Source organism: Vanessa atalanta, chromosome 26 (assembly GCF_905147765.1).
Source record: "Vanessa atalanta chromosome 26, ilVanAtal1.2, whole genome shotgun sequence".
Classification (NCBI taxonomy): Eukaryota; Metazoa; Arthropoda; class Insecta; order Lepidoptera; family Nymphalidae; genus Vanessa; species Vanessa atalanta.
In genome coordinates, this window is record NC_061896.1 from 5,522,207 (window position 1) to 5,543,987 (window position 21,781).

The 21,781-nt window shown below is 33.3% G+C and overlaps 1 protein-coding gene across 1 annotated transcript in view; it reads left to right on the forward strand.

The window, feature by feature from the left end:
- The window catches only part of LOC125073991 (hemicentin-1-like), a gene marked incomplete at its 5' end in the record, with an annotated part of 48,490 nt that overhangs the window by 19,179 nt on the left and 7,530 nt on the right, over positions 1 to 21,781 (forward strand). The window contains 6 exons of the mRNA XM_047685143.1: positions 5,688 to 5,820; positions 7,456 to 7,569; positions 9,138 to 9,223; positions 13,139 to 13,252; positions 16,749 to 16,870; positions 17,201 to 17,258. Of these exons, the coding sequence (XP_047541099.1) occupies positions 5,688 to 5,820; positions 7,456 to 7,569; positions 9,138 to 9,223; positions 13,139 to 13,252; positions 16,749 to 16,870; positions 17,201 to 17,258 (627 nt within the window). The remainder of the gene's footprint in view (positions 1 to 5,687; positions 5,821 to 7,455; positions 7,570 to 9,137; positions 9,224 to 13,138; positions 13,253 to 16,748; positions 16,871 to 17,200; positions 17,259 to 21,781) is intronic.

The window sequence follows — 21,781 nt, forward strand, 5'->3', positions numbered from 1 at the left end:
CCGTCTGGGTAGGACCCACCCACTCATCAGATATTCTACCGCCAAATAACAGTTCTCTGTATTGTTGAGTTCCGGTTAGAAGGGTGAGTGAGCCAGTTTAATCACAGGCACAAGGGACATAACATCTTAGTTCCCAAGATTGGTGGCGCATAGGCGATATAAGGAATGGTTAATATTTCTTACGGCGCCTTTGTCTATGGGCGGTGGTGACCACTTACCATCAGGTGGCCCATATGCTCGTCCGCCAACAAATGCCATAAAAAAAAATAAAAAAATTAAGTGATCTCCGAACTTAAAGATCTTATATTATTAGAGCGTTATAAATTATATTTATACAGTAGGTATTACCATTTTCTTTATTAATAAATTGCACACGTGCGAAGCCAGAGCGGATTGCTAATAAATTAACAATCATAGTGACAGCGAATTTAACCTTTTAACAAAAAGGCATCGTCACAATTATCTTAAATTAATTATAAATGACATATAATAAATATATATTTAGAATTGCACAAATATTACTTGTGACTGCGATCTTGATGTGTGGTTTCGTCAGACATGTGCCTGATATATATGCCTATACCCTTATATATAATTTTAGCACAATAATCTTTTAACTATAGAAGTAATTCACTAGGATATAATAATATACATAATATTTCTTAGTAAACATAACTTTTAATAACAGTCTTGAGGACGAAATCTTATTTGATAGATAAGGATTCAAGCAGAGATCATAATAACTATGCCTCCATACGAAATGTCCACACAAATTAAACCGATATTTACTTTTCCGTCCGAATCGAATACGACTTTCTGAACCATATTGTACCAAGTTTTAATATATTATTCTGAAGGCAAAAAGGACTCGTGCCGACTAAAAATAAAATGCTAATATATTATTTTACTAAGGGACCGACGTTTTATTGAAATTAATGTAATATTAAACATTTTATCCGGGACCCAAAAAACATTTTCCATCATAAAAAATATTTTTATATTTTATTTGAAGACGTTTTTTTTCCGAGTTAATATTTATTAAATCATTATTTTATTATAAATAAACAGGCGTTCAGAACTCATTAACGCTCTTGATAAATATAGAGTAATAATTTTATTTAAAATATTATATACATTTATTATCATACTAATATTTTAAACAAGTTCGTTTATTTTCCGCTAAAAACCTGTTTGATATGGTACTTATATATTATAACAGTTCAGAGTTACAGGACAAAAATGTTCCTTATAATATGTTGCATATATTTTGAGAGTATGTGTTATAGGTCGCTTAATGTATCGACATAGTTGGATAAAATAGTGACGTTATAGGTGTTTTTGAAGAAAATGCAACCCACTAACAAAACTATAAAAGATGTACACAAAAACTGAACTGATAGATTTATAGGTTTAAAAGAATTGTTCTCCAAATGTAAATATATAATAATGTAAATATATATAATAAAAGTCCTTTATATTTTATACACAACTCACAGTAATCATTATTATGTCTTAGAACTAATATTATAAATAGTTTTAAGCTCTTCTGCAGAATAAATAAAATTTCAATATCTGCATTACCCCATAACAACATTCCATATGACAAAAGACTATGGATATTACCAAAACAAACTAGAACACCTGTACTTATGTCAACTGTGTACTTAGTATTCAAATTGTTTTGCATGAATGGCACTTACACACACACACAACAAACTAAACAGTTGTTTAATAAATATCACGTGATATGGATGCCGAACGTTAGCAATCCTACTGATGTCAGTTTTCTAGCCTCGATATCCATGTAAACTCTCATCTCATAATCCTGTCGGATTGTACCTGCTGTACGGAGTAGAACGAGATATGTTTGCTGAAACACTTATGTTTTTCTATTATTATTATATATCTTTTTTATTATTATTATATAGCTGAGGAATCTTTTGTGAGGATGGAGACAAAATATTTATTGAATGTCAAAAACCTGTTACAGGGATAAGAAACATCTCAGACGTTATGAGAACTGGTGAAAGAACCTAAGTGAGGTTGATGTTTTTTTTTTCAACAGTAGTCCTTAACAGTGAATTTATATTTGTAATATATTACCTACCTATATATTTGAAACGCCCTTGAGGCGATCGTTTCATTCCCAAATTGTGCTTTACTCTAAAAAAGTCAGCAAAATAAGAAATACAACGTAACAATAAAATATCGTAACGATATTTTTCGAGTAAATTTCTAAGTGCTACATAATTATTTCTCTTACCACGATATGTAACCTCTTTTTTCCACAAGAAGTTTGAAAAGGTTTTAAAACATAATTCTGGCCACAAATCTCAAGTGGCCATAAAAAGAAAATAAAAAACACCTCGCAATATTTATGCGTGATTTTTGAAGGACTATTGTGCGCAGGCGTGAAAAATCGCTTCTAGATGGATTTCTATTGTAAGAGGTCATTCTGAGGGTTCGGCTCCTTTTGAATTACCCACAATTGTTGTGCAAACTTTTGCTGGAGAACAGAGTGGGCCTGTTGTTTAAATTCTTAATACTTTATTAGTTGGTCGCAGTGAATTTGGAGCTTGTGAATTTATTTATAACGTGGTGTGGGTTAAGGGTCCTTAACGGTGTTAAGTATTACACTATTCTTGGATTTTCCCCTTGAAGTCACAGTATAGAAGCATATGTTTTGTGACGTAGAGTGGGGGCATTAAGAGAACTTCAACGTTGTGAAGTTTTAAACTAGGTATTGAATATATTTATTTTCTTCAATTCGATTGTTCTAGGTTTGTATAGTACTATGAATCATTTGTACCTCAAAGAGAACCATATTAGGTCTATAGGTATTAACATTTTATCGAACCGCCATGTTTATTTTTATCTGTCCAATGTTTTTTAAAAAAAAATCGGGAAATACGAGAACGAAACTTATAACAAGTTTTCAAGTCTGCTCGGTCAATACTTCCGGTCTATTCGAGGCTATAATAAGAGCCCATAGATGGAGCCATCTTTGATATTTCCTATATAATAACTTGAAAATATATTTCCAAGAACGAAATGTTTCCTTGCGTTTATAACGGGCAATATACTTGGTGTTAGGGCTTTGTGCAAACCCGTCTGGGAAACACCCACTTATCAGATCACCACCAAACAACAGTACTCAGTGTTGTTGTGTTCCGGGATACAGGGGACATAATATCTTAGTAGAATAGGTTGTTTGCGCATTGGCGATTTAAGGAATGGTTATTACAGCACCATTGTCTACAAACAAACAAAAACGCCCTTTGTATGTATAGTATTACTTATGAAGAGTAAAATTACAGAAGCATTCAGTGTTAAGCCTATATATATAATATAAAATTTATATTATATATAATATAATATATAAATATAAAGACTCATAGAGTCTCATAATTTATTATTACCCTGATTTATTTTTTATAAAGGAATCTCTTTATAGATTTCAAGAATACGAAAATAGTACTCGTCACGTTGATAAATTAAAATTCAAGCGAGAACGTAAACTGCGAAGCGAAGCTTCTTGTATTATTATATTATGTAATAAAACATTTAGGAAACCATTCTATATATTCTGAAATAAGGTGTTTTTTGTCATAGATGGGTAAATAAGGCACATGATAATGGCGCTGTTAGAAATATACACCAATCCTTACATCGCCAATGCGCTATCAAACTCAGATGTTAAGTATCTTGTACATATAGTTACACTGGCTCAATCATTCAAAAACGAGTTTAGCAGTTGACAATTATAATAGTGGGAACGAGGACGTGCTCTAGTGTGGGACGCTACATGCGTTGACACGTTGGCATCTTATTCCAAATTATTTTTTGTTCCATTCGCTGTTGAAACATTTGGACTTATTGCCTCCACTGGTGACGTTTTTGGACAGAGGATCGGAATGGCGATTCAACGGGATGTTGCTAGCATTCTTACCACCATTCCACGCGGTCAAGATTTATCTAGTAACTATTTTTAATTCATATTTAACATAAGACACGTATGTATTGTATATATTTAAGGCCTTAATGTAATAATTCTTATGTAAATAAATAAATACTTATGTTTTGTAGTTAAAATAAATAATGAGTGTTTTGTACCAACCCAGACGGCCTTGCACAAAGTTTTCACAATATAAAGTGAGAAGTTATTTAATAAGCTTTACATTGTACACATAAATATTTGTCGTGTCAAGTCGGGTCATAAAATTTAAACTTCTATTACTGAGTGTTTAATTACAAGGTTTATAAGAACAGAGGAAAGGAGAGTTTAATCACGAAGTTTTCCTCCCTTAAATGACAGGTGTGTAAATTTAGTACTAATATGAGTGAAATTTGTCATATCTTTTGGTCTTAATCTGGTACGTGCTATTGTTTATTTGAAAGGCGAATGGAATATTCTATGTAATAAGCGATGTCCTTTGAAAATAACTCGTGTCTGAATACATCATTGTGTTAGTATATCTCTGTGAGTTTGTCTTTTCATATCATATTAAAGTGATATTTTAAACGATGTCTTCTATCGTTCCTTACACTCCAGTCGATGAAAGACAGTTAAGCCGAAAGAAGTGTTTAAACGACTTTGGCCTGTCTTGTGGTGTTTGTTTGATTTTGATGGGAAAAGTACTTCAAAAATACTTTTATTGTACAGGATTTTATTTTACGAGTTGTATATTACATAACATATAATGAGCCTGTAACGTTAATGCATTCAATGATTAACCCCACCCCCTTTTTCTTTTTTTTAATTTCATTAATTTTCAACAACCTACAACATCATCGGAGATAGTGTTACATAAATACTAGCACATCAATAACTAACAGCCAAAATAGGTAAAACGTTGCCGAACTATTAATTCCCTAATTATTATTAGCCAGCCGCATCAAGTCAAAGGGGAACTGCGCGGGGAGCGGGTGGACGGGTACATCCAGCGCCTCTTACAGGTTATTGAACTAATTTTTCAACTGGACAACATCACATACATTACTCTGATGCCAATGTAAGTTAAAGCACTTGTGTTATGGATAATCAGAAGTAACGACGGTACCACATACACCTAGACCCAAGACAACATAGAAAACTAATGAACTTTTTTAAAATGGCTGGCTTAAATTCCATTATTTTGTTCGAAAATATCACTTTTTTATTATTCGTCTATTTGTTTCTTCGATAATTTTATCAGTCTTAGATAAAAGCGTATTAATCGTCATTGCATTTAAGGTGATAACGTCTGCGCCATTTTCTATAGCGAAATAAATTACATTCTATTCGCGCCTAGGATTTATATCGAGCAATGTTTACGCGAACGCGATCTAAAACTACCCTACCAACTTAAACGGATAATATTTTTATTCGCGATAAGAATGTGAGCTTGGTAGGGTAAAAATGTGTCAAAGCGAGTGTGCTGTGATTTTTGTTTTTAATTACTTATGCCACTAGACAAGTTGTAATTAGATTGCTAGATCTTCGAAATTATTCTAATTTTTGAAGCAACATTTTTTTTTTTAATTGAATTCGGTATGGACTCCTGTGTCTAAGTAATGGACACATTCCAATAGATTTTCCACGACATTTTTGGACGAAAAGTTGACGCTATAATTCCATTATATAGTTTATTATACTAATTTACAATTTAATAATTTTGGTTGATTACAAACAGATGTTTTTGTTACAGCTGCTATAGAGTCTTTCCACTCTGGCGTGGGCGGTGCGGTCGAGCTGCCTTGTGACGTCACACCCGCCCTCCCCAACGATAGTATGGGCCTTGTCATCTGGTACAAGCAAGGGCATGACACGCCAATATACACGTGAGTAACATTAATAATAGCAGATGTTAATTTACTCGCTTATTGACTTCGAAGCTTGTACGAGCCGTGAATTTCCTCACAAGTATTATACTAATAATATTGTACGTGTTATTATTAGTATTAAGATTCGAGAGTGTTCTTTCATAGTTGAGTAACAAAAGTTTTGGAACTTTTTCCACGATGCTGCTCCAATTTCGTTGATATTTAATTAGGAATAATTTATAATTAAATTGTTTCTTTAATACATATTGTGTAAAAAATATTACACAGTGCGACTACCTGTAAGTACTAGAACATTCCTAACTAGTTATTTAAAAAATAAATAGGTATCAAATTTCATTGTCGTTCAGCAACATTGATTTTTTATTATCGTCAGTAGTGGTATCGTTGTACTAGTACTTTAAAGGTAGAGGTTATTTGTGGGTAGTGCCAATGTAGATGTATGTAAGAATGCCCTTTGAATTTTTTACTTTATGGTTCCGATTTGAAGGGTGAGTGACCGAGTGTACAACCTAACTACGAGTATAAAAGATATACCATCTTAGATCCCAAGGTTGGTGACGCATTGGCGTTGTATGGGATGATTAATATATTTTCCAGTACCAAATGTATATGGGTTATGGTGATACCATCAGGTAGTTTCTGCCATTAGTAATGTATAAGATTTTGTCTTGTTAAACGCGGTATTTTCATAAACTACTGTACACTTATCAGTTGTGAAACTTCATTTCAGAATCGTTGTATTAAAACGTTGCACCCTAAGTCAAAAGTATTTCAACCCGAAGTATTTTCACTTCAATAATATTCAAACATTATACAATGTATATATTTTTCCAAACATACCAAATACAAGCTTTAAGCTCGTAGATATACTATTTCTATACGTGTTCCAAATCCTCAGATCACGGGTGCCTTTTAAGGCTCGATTAAGATATTAACCGCTGACGGTGAGTGACAGGCGGAATACTTGGTTCAAAGCAAGGCGCGCTTTAAATTGTTAACCTTCGTACACATGAGTGATATTATCTATATATAAGTTCAGGAGAACTGTTCTCCTGGGTATCTTTGTTTGAGTGTATTTATTTGATGACAATTGACAATCTTTAGCATAATTAATTAATTAAAATAACATAAATATTATCGACTTTTTAAATAATTATAAATAAATGTAATTTCACCTTTTTTCAGCACCGCTCTAAATATACATAATTTAAATTTGTAATAAAATAAAGATTTATATAAAATACGATAGAGATTCTACATAAAACGTAGATGGCGGCAAATGTCAAATACGATTAAAATCGCCGAATATATCTTGCTCGCTTTTATTATGCATGAGTAAGTGAGATGGAAATGTACGGTGTGAAGTTGTCTATTTCGACCGACATGACACTTAAATGGCGGTTCAGTGAGTTCAACGTGTAGTTTTCGTGTCATCCTGTGTGTGCGCCAAAAGAAGTGTTAATAATGACATATTTTTTTAATTTAGAATTATGTATTTATCATTATTATTTTTTATTACATTTTTAAAATTTTCAATAATGATGTAATATTCGAATTTCGAACACCGTTGAGCAAAATTTGACATTATATTAAAAACAGAAGCAGTATATAATTAATAATTTTTCTCAACAGCTATGACAAGCGAGAGGGTGTGACGTCACACTGGTCTGATCCCTCGACGCTGTCCACCCGAGCCACTTTCCGCACCAACACCGAACCAGCAGTGTTGTTACTCACCAAGCTAAGGTAAATATATATTTTGAAACAAAGATTAAATCTATTTTATTTTCTAAATACTTGAACTAATTCTGTTGTACAAATTTACTAGTTATCCTTTCTAACTCTATACATTAGACAAAGATAGATATATTATTGAAAACAATTTCAAATTAATTAGTAATCAAACAATCCCTCGTTTTATGTTAACTAAATGTTCAATTTGAATTTCCTTTTCAATTGACTTAGTTTCATTAAAATTTCTAAATTCGTAATTAAATTTTATTGAAGATATTACAAACATGTAATTAGAAATGAACGAATGTACTTGCGGAACGAATTAAATATTAAATTAATTACATACATATGTGTCATACAATATTACGGAAAATCACGTGACTGCCATATTAATATTTAGGGTAGGTACCACCCACTCATCAGATATTCTACCGCCAAACAACAGTACTAAGTGTTGTTGTGTTTCGGCTAAAATGGCAAGTGGCGAGTGTAATTACAGGCACAAGGGACATAACATCTTAGTTCCCAAGGTTAGTGGCGCATAGATGTAAGGTATGGTTAATATTTCTTACAGCGCCATTGTCTATGGGCGGTGGTGAACACTTACCATCAGGTGGCCATATAATCGTCCACCAACCTATACCATAAATAAGTCATGCTTTGTATTCATAACATTGTGAATTATTTACTATTTTTAAATTTAGAATTGACGTTGTGCACACGGCCTTATAAAATAAGCTTCCCTATACAAAAAACCGTTGTATTTGTGGGAAGTGGGTCACGATATATGATACCCAAAAGTATGAGCTTTGAATTTCTACTGATTTTTGTTGCTGTAAAATAATATGTGTATAAACAGCTGTTTGTGTTCTTTTTTTCATTGATTAGACTTTTATGAGACCTTTGATAAACATTGTTCAATAATGAAATTTTACTAGAAATATATATGCGGTAACATAGTGATATATATGATAAGGAAGGATAAACAAGGTGTATGCTAAATTTCATGATGATCAGTTGAGCTTAGGCGTGGGAGCGTAACAAATAAACAAACCCATTTTCACGTTTGTAATATTACGGTACTTAAGTATTAACGCCACCGCACAAAAAAAAACATTTTGCTGATACGCATAAAGGATAGATTAGGTTAGGTTTTATTTATTTATTATATATGTATAAAAAAATATTTATTAACATAAGAATTGATAACATTAAGTGCTTAAATATATACAAATATGAATTAAAAATAGTTACTGTATACATCTTAACGAATGTCTTGCCTCGTGAACAAGACATTCGTAGATAATGTCGAAATATCAAGCTCCACCAAATAAAAATAAAAAACATGGTAAATATCCCGTTTTAAATACTGTTAGTAAGATATTATCTCCCTTGTTTCTGTAGTTTAACTGCTTTAACACAACTTTTAAACTTAATACAACAATACTAAATATTATTATTTGACGGCAGATTACCGGGGTGGTAACTGCCAAGAAAGGCTCGCACAAAGCCCTACTGAGTAACTGGTAACACGAGGAATCAAGACCAAATTCAATAGTAATGTTTCCATTTTGTTTCAGAGCTGAAGACAGTGGGCAGTACAGATGTCGTGTGGACTTTATTAAATCACCCACGAAGAATACTAGACTCAATCTAACTATACTTAGTAAGTAAAGACTTTTGCATGTTTATTTTTTAATATATCATTTGCAACATCTATACCAATATTAAAAAATAGCGAATTTTGTTTTATATATGCGGTGTGGTGGGGGGGGGAGACGCTACTGTTATGTAAAACTTATATATTAATAGTGTAAGATTTCCGATTTTAGTCCCAGTGATTATGGGACGATCGCTGCACATAAAAAAACCGGTTATGGTCTCATTGAAGAGCTCCAACCGTAGATGTGCAGAAAATTAATTGATTGCTATTTAAGACTTAAAAAAAAAATTTTAGAGAGCGGAAAAAAGTTACCGGCCGGTTACAGAGCGGTACTACAGCTTTATAAGAAATATATGAAAAACATAAAGAATATTAAAGTAAATTGTTTTCCAACTGAACAAATGTATACCTAATACTTGATATGAAAAAATCATTTAAAAGAGGTTTCATCATTTTGGCGGCAAATGTAGATAAGTGACTTGCAGTTTAAAATGAAAACAAAACAAAACCTATCATAGGTATCGTAATTCCTAAAGAATCTTTTGAATAAACGCGAAGTTCCGCGTTAGACCCACTAGTCTATATTCATATTATAAAGAGATACAATTTGTTTGTTTGTATGTAGGGTGTAATCTCCGGAACTAATTATCTAAGTATATATTTTTTTTAAATTAGTGTACAAACGTTATTTTACCCGAAACTATATTCAGTAGTGTACTACAAATTATTTGGTTAAGCATACAAATAGTTTACATGCTAAGGGTTGATTGACTACGAACAGAAGTCTCCTTTGCAGTTCAGGACACGCTTCGTACAAGTCGGTCCTCAAAATTAATTGTAAACAAAGCTATTAAAAACAAAAGCGTTTAATGTTCGTTTGTAATTTAATTTTGGAACTTCCTCGACGTCGACAGCCTTACTAATTAACGTTGTTTAACGTCTTAGGTAAACACAGATCTATCTCTTTATGACGTCACTGATTTGACATTCAAAAGAAGACAGCGTTGCTTAACAGATCTACAACATCTAAGTCACATCCAGCAATAATATGTAATAACTAGATGAAACACCCGACTTCGCTCGGGTGACATAAATAACACTAAACAAACACTATAATTTATTGTGGATAAATTTCCATCGAGTCTACCGTACCCATGCACGAAATTATTATTTGGAACAAACTTTCTGAACGCACCCGTAAACGTCAAACATGGCCGCCCGTTGAACTGTCATGTCATAGAATTTTATGGATTTAATATTGAAAAATCTCGATTAAATACGAATTTTGCGGATACATTATTATCTACTAAAAATAATATTTTTTTAACGATCTATAATTGTGGATAGGTTTCGACCGGGTCTATTGTAGACCTAGAACGAAATTATTAATATTTTATAAAATTATTATATTTTCTATACTAATTTTCTAGCGATGTATATTTATGTGACGATACCAAATTAATATTATTGCATATAAATATAATGGTGCAGCAAGACTTGTCGAATTCATAATAACTGAATTTTGAAATTCAAACACTATTGTTACATACAAAACACGTGCTAAATCAAGGCTGACCACCAATTAAATCATGGCAAAATATATTAAAACATTGTCTCAGTTTTTGTAGCGTACTATAATATATATTATTACATACATACATTACATTAGCAGCCTGTTAATTTCCCACTGCTGGGCTAAGGCCTCCTCTCCCTTTGAGGTGAAGGTTTAGAGCATATTCCATGTTTGGTGGAATACACATCTGGCAGAATTTCGTTGAAATTAGACACATGCAGGTTTCCTCATGTGTGTTTTCCTTTACCGCCGAGCACGAGATGAATTATAAACAAAAATTAAGCACATGAAAATTCAGTGGAGCTTGTCTGGGTTTGAACCCGAAATCATTGCTTAAGATGCACGTGTTCTAACCACTGGGCCATCTCGGCTCACGATATATATTATAGTTCGGTATATTCATATATATTATAGCTAGGCGAGTGACGGGCATGTAACGGTCGTGTGGCGGCCAGAAATTATCTATTTTTACCTTTTACGGATTAGATGAGACACTTCAAACCTGAGAATACCAGTGAAAAATACACCCCAAAATGATCTCGTCTGTCATTGGGGTAGGTTACTCATCACACATTCTACCGTCGACCAGCAATATGAAGTATTGTTGTGTATTTCCAAGGTTGGAACATTGGTGATGTACGGAATTGTTAAAATTTCTTACGGCGCCAATGTCATTGGGCAGTGATGACTTATCATCCGGTGATCCATTTAACCGTCCGTCTAACTACATCATAAAAATAAATAAATGTAAAATTCTAAGGGAAGTCCTTTAAATGTGTAGTTATCTTGCTCGGTTTCATAAATACGTGAGACGCCTTGGATTTATTTTTTAATTAATTATTTTCAAACTATTTGTTCAGTATTTTCCGAGAGCAAATACTATCGGAGTAAATGGTTTTGCGATACAGTATCTTCTGATATATAGTTTCGGTTAATTGATTTTGATTTCTGCTACTCGGTCGTTAAAGTCTAATTCACTCTGATAAACTCGATGTATAAAGCGTTAAAATTCGATGAATTTGTATGTTTTGTTTCAAAATGGAGACATTCGAATTTGAATGAGTCAATTAAAGATGTTAATTGATTCCAAGTATAAAGTTTCTTGTAAATAAATACAAATTGAAATATCATTTGGATCTTTTGAGTGCCCTTAAGGTATAGTACTCGAATATATATTAAGACGATATTAAAACGAATACGTCATCAGTAGTCTTAATTTAAAACGCATGAAGCGCAAAGCGATAAAAACACCGCTGAATCGCGCTATACCTTTTAGTAAAAGTTTTATGGATACTCTTTAGTAGTTTTTACAGATCGGCAATATAAATAAGCGCTCTGGCATTGATTTATTATAGCTAGTAATATAGTTGATGATGACGATGTCGTCCTGAACGATTTCGGTCATTGTGGCTGACCTCAACGAAGACCAGCCAACCTAGGACATCATAGTGAAGAAGTGTGTGCGCAAACTAAGGAGCATTCTCCGTTCCCTCACGCACATAATCCCAATTGCACAGGCACAGGATCAAGGGCTTTACGTGTTATCCGAGGCAAAGGAACAAGACTCACTACAAGTTGCAAGTTTAGACTCCGCGCTGTTTCTGACTAAACACTTCCAAGTTCCAGTCACCGCGCTATTTCTGAGAAGTTTTCGACGGAAATAAACCTAATAACTTTTTATCGGCCCGACCTGGGTTTGAACCCAGTTAAATTAGTAGCCATTTTTTTTAAATTAATGAATACGATTACATTACACGTTGTTTACCTGGTGGAAATTGGTCTTTATTTCCATAGATACTGGCACTATGAAATAAAGATTACTCTGTACATTGTCAATACGTGACACAGATCCTATTGCTTAAAAGGTGTCACTTGTATCTGTTATTACACTGCTTCACTATGCATCAAAACATAACTCATTGGTCTCGTGAATAAGACATTCGTAGATAATGTCGAAATATCGAGCTCCACCAAATAAAAATAAAAAACATGGTAAATATCCCGTTTTAAAATCTGTTAGCAATAAAAATAACCATGTTAATTTAAAATTTTACATAACACTTTGATTTATAATAATATAAGTAATTATGGATCATTACCAAAGAGCCATCCGATGCATTAGAACTGGGAAAACCGTATTAAGAATAAATTCTGAGGCGTGGTGCTAAAAGGTCATATAAGTAACCCATACTTTTGGTAAGAGGGAAAGCAAGAATGAACATAAACTGTTTTGTATATTATATGACTTTTTGTGTATTAGTAATTTTAAGCTTATGTACTCTTTTTACCGAAGAATTTAATATTCACTATATTTTTTTTTTCTTAAAGTTGTTTCTGGTTCACAGTTCCACCTGAGCGACTGCTGATTCTGGATCAGGAAGGTGACGAGATCAAAGGCGGCGTTCTCGGTCCCTACGACGAGGGCACTGAAGTCAATCTCACTTGCGTCGCTGTCGGAGGCGAGTTTCCTTTGATGTTGTTAATCTTTAAGTGGTCTTATAAATAAACTGTGTTGAGTTATAACACACGTTTAACAAAACTGCATCTATCGATAAAGAAACGTTTAAACAAACATCAATCACAACACTATTGTCATTAATTGTTTTATCATTTGTATAATATATGCTACGCCCACTCAAATATTTTTATAGCCAATAAGTGTTTATAAGTGTAGTCTTATTTCTTATTACGCAACACTTTAAAACACTTCATTTTTCACTATTGCGCTTTACTTTGTGGACGTTAAGTTTTGAGTCATAATAAAATATATTTACGGTATCTCTCAACGAATAGCTTGACGGTTTTACGGCTTTAATTATAAGTTCAATTTCGAGTCAAAATAAAAATCTTATTATTAATCAAAATAAATATTTTAATCTAAATGGAAAGAATCAACCGAGATACTTAAATATTTTTATAATATAGTTTTGTGATTTATTAAATCAATAAAATATCTAAAGTCTTTTGTAGTATAAGAAATTGCATAGAAGAATCCTAATAATAATAATAATTAAAATACATTATTTGTCTCGTTTCCTCCCGCAGTATCATTTACGTATAATCTGTTGAGGAGTGCAGGCTATCACTATGTCCTATTGCGTTTTTACAACATTTTATGATGTTTAGTCAGTCACAGTCAGTTAAGTAATTATGACGTAAAATCGTAGGAAACAATCAGACTGACTCTACCAATAATAATAAAATAATATTAATTAAAATTTACTGTACAAATATGTATGTAATGTCCATTATTTCGTTATTAATGTACGTTTTCAATACCTGTTTTGTTCTGAACAAACTGTTCCTTGATCTCATACAAAATGCAAACATTTCTTGTGAGCTATTTTTGAAGCCAGTGTTGAATTTTGCTACTATAATTCTTTTAAAACAGAGTGAAATCTTTGTTACCCAAGAAATTTAATGGCTTTCTTGGGGGTATAACACGAAAAGTATTGTGGTTTCTGCAAACACACATAAATGGCAAAATCTCAAGTTACCAAATATTTCGCTTATTTAGAAAGCATCATTTCTATATTCAGAATTTTTGGTATAGAAATTGAAGCCCCCCAAAAAAATGATGGTAATTAAGAACCAATTCAGAACATGTTCAAATTGGGTCTTTATAATGCTCACTGGTTTCCCACCCTTGTTAAGGTAAAACAATTACCCATATGAATTGAATGAGTACCATTGTCTAGGCCCGTCAGAAGCTCACCCTCATCTTTTGTATCACGACCACTTCTGTTGTAACGATCCCGAATTCAGCTTAAACGAAAATTTAGTATATAATATTAGAATAATTAATTGAAGAGTGATTACGTCATCAATGTCTATTCCGATGGTAGGAGGAGTAAGAATTAACAAACCTTGGATAGTGGTTAGAACGCGCACATCTCAACCGATGTTTGTGGGTTCAAACATAGGCAATCACCACTGAATTTTCATGTGCTAAATTTGTGTTTATAATACATCTCGTATTTGGCGTTGAAGGAAATCATCGTGAGGAAATCTGCATATGTCTAATTTCAACAAAAATAATAGAATGTTCCAAATCACATTGGACTAGCTTCGTGGATTCCGCTAAACCTAACCTAATAACCTTCCTCCTCAAAAGAGAGGAGGCCTTAGCCCAGCCGTGGAAAATGTCTAAGCTGTTACTATATACAAATTAATATTTCTTTAGTTTTATATTATTTCCCTTAACTCAACTTTCAAAGTTCTGATGACAATTTTGCCGACATTTTAAAGTCACGTTCTCACGAATTTATAATGTACTACTTTTCGGCCGCTTTTCTCGCGTTTTAGGTAGTGGTGGTTAGGTATTTGGCACAAAAAATAAACCTTTGTAGTTCAAGCTTGCTTTATACTGAATTCCATCAAAATTAAAACACGAGTTAGGTACTCAACCAAAGATGTCATAACAGTTCAAGATCAAAAATGTATTTATCTTTACTTCTCCTGCTATTCGAATCAGCAATAGTACGAGTTCTTTTTTCAAAAACATTTTTTTTTTAATTCAACTCTTTGTATGCGTCGATCTTAGAACTGAATTTTAAATTAGTTTGACCTAACCGCTTTAGTGAAACTTTCGCTCAGATTTTTGGTTACGGTGACAAAACAATCAAGTAAATTTTGGAGTTTTTTAAAGGATAAAAATTCTTGACAACTTATTTTTATTTATTACAAACTTTGTTACTGGTGACAAAATAATCTAGTTTACGAAATTTGATTCCAATATGGTAAGTAACCTCTTCTTGAAGATTTTGCATGAAGTTTTACCGATTTCTAATAACGTCTATTTGAAACCATGTTCTCACGTTGTCCCTGCCGGTTTGCCTAGGCTTAAATCGGAATACAGTAAAATAAACTGTTATTCTTTGATGCTAAAATAAATTATGGCTAGATGAGACCTATATAGATGACCTACTTACCTAGATGCTTTCCTATCGTAAAAATCGATGTATACGTTGAGACCATTACAAATTATATAATACAGATGATATCCTAGATGTACATTTTTATCATGTATAATATTTTTAATGATAATTTCCCTATCACTGATTTTAGTAATAATCATTATTGGACTTAAGTTTGTGCACAAACACAAGGAGTTTTCTTCTTCTTCACTCTCATAATCCGATAAAACAGTAATCTGTACAAATTGAAAGTGAGTTCGGGTACAAGACCAAAGGCTTTACGTGCGTTCTTAAAATTAACACAACTTCCAAACTACAGGCTCCTACTAAGAATTTCCGACTCGGGGACGAGACCTAAGATCTCTAGATCTGCCATATCTATTTATAATTTCATGCACGTCTACGATAGACTCGATCGAAACCTATCCACAATTATAGATCGTTAAAAAATAATGATTTTTTAGTTGATAACACATATCCGCAAAATTCGTATGGTCGAGAAATTCAATGACATGACAGTTCAACGGGCGGCCATGTTTGACGCTTACGGGTGCGTTCAAAAAGTGTGTTCCAAATAATATTTTCGTGCAGGGGTACGGTATTTATCATATTTAATTATGTATATTTGTTTAGTTTTAATTAATTTACATGAGCGAAGCCGGGTTTTCATCTAGTATTTAAAATAAAATCCCATCAATAAATGAGTTGCATTACTTTTATTTACCGTTATTCCGTACCAACGGCTTCCATGTCGGGAGTTTTGACGACACTCAACGGTACTTTTGTTTAGGTACTCTATTCAAGTCCCCTTTTATAGCTCATTTCCTGTTCCGTTTATTGTTTTAAATACTCCCCTCTGCTTTTTTAATTTACGCCACCACGTGAACCCTGATTGCAGATTTTGGTTGGTGTAGATTACTTAATTTTTCTTTTTCTTTTATAATGGAAACAAAGAGTACAATATAAAACATAGGTAATAAAAACTATATAAAGTCGGTCGTGTCCTTGAAAATAGTGTAATAACATTTCATGGATACAGGTCGCCCTCCCGCACGAGTTTCCTGGTGGAAGTCACACGCACTGCTCGCCAACTCGGAGGCGCGCGCCACCGTCTCCTTCACACTGCAACGGGCAGACTACGGAACAGAAGTCACCTGTCAGGTAAAATACTTGTTTTATTTTAATAAGAAAAGGATAGCGAATAAATTACTAGAATAACAATGTACGAAATGGTAAATCGTCCGTTATACCGTCTTTAGCGTTGCCAGTGTGTCACAAAGAACACAAAATTTCAGTGATGCTTTAGTTATATAAGAAATGATTAGATTTTCATTGAGCTGTAATGGCTATCCACGGGCGTTGGTGATCACTTGCGTCATCTGGTCCATTTACAAACAAACATAAAATGAATTATTAATGAACACATAGATATATATACACTAGCCAACATTTTTAAATGTGTATAACAATTGCTATTTATTGATCTAACAGGCAGTGACAGATCCTTCGATAGCTCCACTCTCCGAGATCCTGACCATTGATATTAACCGTGAGTACATTTTATCACACATAACCAATTACAGTCAGTTAAACCAATACAAATAAATCTACAGTCTATTCAAACCGACGACGACCTCCTTAATCTAGTAGTGTGTACACCGGTTTTCATGGGTACGCCACTCCGAGGTCCCGGGTTCGATTCCCGGCCGAGTCGATGTAGAAAAAGCTCATTAGTTTTCTATGTTGTCTTGGGTCTGGGTGTATGTAGTACCGTCGTTACTTCTAATTTTCCATAACACAAGTGTTTTAGCTACTTACATTGGGATCAGAGTAATGTATGTGATGATGTCTAATATTTATTTAATATTTATTTAAAAAAAATCGACGCGATATGATTGGTCGAGAACAGAGCTATGATATTCACTATGAATCTGCGAAAACATGGCGTTTTGAACGTTAATGAAACTGTTATCGTGAATTTGGAATTTTAATTAAAGTGGATATTAGTTGTTTAGTGGAATAGTGTTAAAATAAATAAAGATACATTAGTCAAGAATTGTAAGTAGTTCACAATACAGCTGCGCTAGTAGAAAATGGCGTCGAATATGTAAATCTGTAAATCTGAGATTTGTTTACCTTTATTCCTTGCAGACAGCTCAAGTAGACAGTACTAGAGGGTAACTTACTTTCCTCAACCTTACTTAATCTCTGTAGTTAAAGAATAAAGGATAGAAAATTTGTTTGAAAAAGACCGACCCGAGAATCTCGGAGTTCGTGACAAGTTCAAACAAGCTAGCCACTAGCCTTGCAGTGTAATTCATTTCAGTTAAAATACACAAACTATTCTGGTGAATATTTTATTACCTGAATCTCATGTTCTGCTCGAAAGGTAACCTGACATTACCGGTGAGTACTTACTAAGACGAAGGCTTAACATGCTTCCTGGGGCACAGGATACAAATTGCCTAAAATTGTTATTAACAGCTAAACTCATGAATTTTTACTTTGTGGTAGGGCTTTGTGTAAGCCCGTCTGGGTAGGTACAACCCGCCCGTCAGATATTCTACCGCCAAGCACTGTTGTATCCCGGTGAGTGAACCAGAGTAACTACAGGTGCAAGGGACATAGCATCTCAGTTTCCAACATTGGTGGAGCATTTTCAATGACGGGATTGGTTAATATTGCTCACAGCATCTGGCGGTGATGACCACTTACCATCAAATGCCCTATTGGTTCGACCACCTATTTATCATTTAAAAAGTAGTCCGATCTGTGACTCGAATCTGGGACCCGAAATTATCAGTCTTAAAAGAAAACGACAAACGAGGCTTTGATATCGTATTTTTTATTATATACTCCTTGTCGCCCGTAGTTTTGCTCGCGTTTTATACGACCAGGACTATATAAAAAAGTCTATGTCGTTCCTAAGAGTTCTACCTTGTTTCATACCAAACTCCCGCGAAAATTAGCGTTTATTCAAAACATTCTTTAGGAATTTCGGTACCTATGACAGGTTTTGTTTTGATTTCATTTCATTGTAAACTGCAAGTCACTCATCTACATTTGGCGCCAAAATGATGAAAACTTTTTTAAATGATGATTTTAATATCAAATAGTATACATTAGTTTAGTTAGAATTGGAGTTTGTCGAAAAATATTTTTGTTATTTGTTTTTAATTTTTTTCTTATACATCCGCGCAGCGTAGCGCCGCTCTCTAACCGACCAGTAACTTTTTTCAAAATAAATTTGAAATTCGTAACAATTTGGTAAAATGCCATCAAGATTCCTCTTTAATTTTCTGCACATCTACGGCTGGAGCTCTTCAAAGGGACTAAAATCGGCTTACCCTATTACTATATTACATTTCACCAAATTCAGCTGACCGGTTTCGTCGTGAATGAGTAACAGACAGACAGAGTTACTTTGGCATTTATAAGTATACATTTTAGTACAATAAATATCTCTTAACGTAAATGTCACTTATCAATTAATAAATACCACACTTAATACATTTTCATTTCCGAATGACGGTTTAAATATATCCGTCCCGCTCTATCATATCGATAAACAATGTCCGTCTCTCTCTAATGTAGATATCATGTTAATATCCGTGGCGGAAGCTGTAACTTGAAATAAATCGTTAGATATCGGTCTTAATGAGTTTTAAGTCGATTTATTTAATTGAAATAAGTAATGTTTTTATTATTTTTAAAAACTCTTCGAATTAATGTTCGTTTACTTATTAGTTAAGTTACTTCTAATTTAAATTTTAAAGTATATATGCTAACATAATCAACAAGTAAAATCTGTTTGTTTGTATGGTTAAATCTCCGAAACAAACGATCTTCGAAAGCAACATTGTTCCTGAGTGCTATGTAAATTATATTTATGTGTCTATAATCAGAGTACTTTTTTTCAATGATACAATGCCCCATCCATTGCCCCATTTGCGGACGCGCAAATGGACCACATGATGATAAGTGGTCCGTACCGCCCATAGACATTGGCGCGGTAAGAAATATAAGCCATTTGATTCATCGCCAATGCCCCACCAATCTTGTGAATTAAGATATACCTGTATTTACACTAGCTCACTTCAAACCAGAACACAACAACACTGAATACTGCTGTTACCTGTGAATACTACTGTTCACGTCAGAGCTGACGTCATACTATGAGTTGAGTTTATTTATTAGTCTTACCTCAGACATCTGGTCTGAGGTAAGACTAATTGGTGACTGAGCTATTGCTATGTATGTTGCGAACTCGTGTTCATGAATCAAAACAAAAAAAATAATGAAATATATGTAACCTTAAAAAAATTATAAAATAGGCTTCCAACTTCGTACGGACGAAATTAGAATTTTACATTATTTATTTAAAAGAAAATCGATTTTAGTGGCACGCGTGCTCTAAAACTGTATAATGTGTGCGTGCGTGTGTACCTAATGTGTATGTGTGCATAGTTCCCCAATAAGAACCAATCACAGCACGTTCAAAGCTTATAAATGCCTTAAAAGGTTTATATAGAAATGAATAAGTTAATAAATCCGTACTAACGACAGATCTCCCGTAGCGGTAGATACAATCAGTTTGTTTGTATCGTCGCGATGCTGATCTCGGTAACTTAATTGACAGCTTGATAAAGCTGTGTGCAGAATACGAAATATCTCTTCCCCTTATTTTTGGAGTGAAATATAATCGGACCCTTAGAAAGATTTGTATGAAATTCCGTAGTTTTACTCTTGTTTGTTTAACTAATGGGTTGTCTGTTAAATTATTTGTTTTCTTTTGGAAGTATTAATCGTGTTACACTTAATGATATATGAAATGATTTTGTTTCACTAAAATTATGATATTCATTAATATTGTAATATACTAGCGGATTACACGTCCTTATTGTCAAATTAAACACTTACAAACACCGGTTTAGAAAGAAACACCTCTGACAATGAATCTCAACGGATTTATCTTTTTCTATATCTTTCATTGTTAAGTTACGTTTAATTTTATTCTCAAAAAGTCATAAGTTGCTTACATGAGAATACAGAATTTATTAAGAGTTTGTAATCACTATCATTTGATTTCGATCCTCAAATTTTTCGATCGAATTTAATTGAAACATAATACGTTATGAATGTCATTATTGGTTCAGACGTATTTTATTTTATTTTTAAAATGTCCCTAATTATTGTCAGCTGTTCTAACCACAGATGATGAAACAAATGAAGAACTTTGACATTAAATTACGCGATACCATTAGTCGATATCTCGATAAAACTATTTTAATTATTATGTCTTCGGAATTATTGGAAAAAGGTCCTTTTAGATATCGGCGAAGTTGTTAACGGAGGTTTTAATGTATTATAAATAACGACGTTAATCAAGAAATGTTTGTAGTGCATAAGGCATGGAATACATATACATAAGTAAGGTTTGTTTATATGAATATATAACCAAGAAGGAGAAGATACGAAGAAGGAGAATTTCTTCTTCGATTGGAATAGGTTTTTAATATGCTATAATACGCTGCGTGATTAAGATAAAAAAATTATCTTGTGTAGAATAACTAGTAACCGCCCGCGGCTTCGAACGTGTAAGGGGAGCGAGTGTACAAGTGTTTGTGGTAATCTAAACTTTTCCAAGCTATCCTTCTATTTCTGTGCCAGCCTTTCTATCCAAACACTCTCATTTATAATATTAGTGAGATTTTATTGTTTGTTTTAGAATGACATAAGCGTGAGGCGTTCAAAGAATTAAGGACTCTATGTCTATTGGATTATATTTCATTTTCTTTTGAACGACGGTTTTCAATTAATGACCGACGCCAATCAAATCTACATAATTAAAAGTAATTTTCATTTATAATAGTTGACGGCGACTGCGACATAATAATATCAATATCTTAATCTCTGACTAAACTTTTTTATAAATTTTATTAAATGTAATTAAAATTTGAAATTAGAATGTAATGTTATCAAGGAGATTGCACGACAGGTGTTCCCACTGCTGGGCTAAGGCCTCCTCTCCCTTTGAGGAGAAGGTTTGGAGCATATTCCACCACGCTGCTC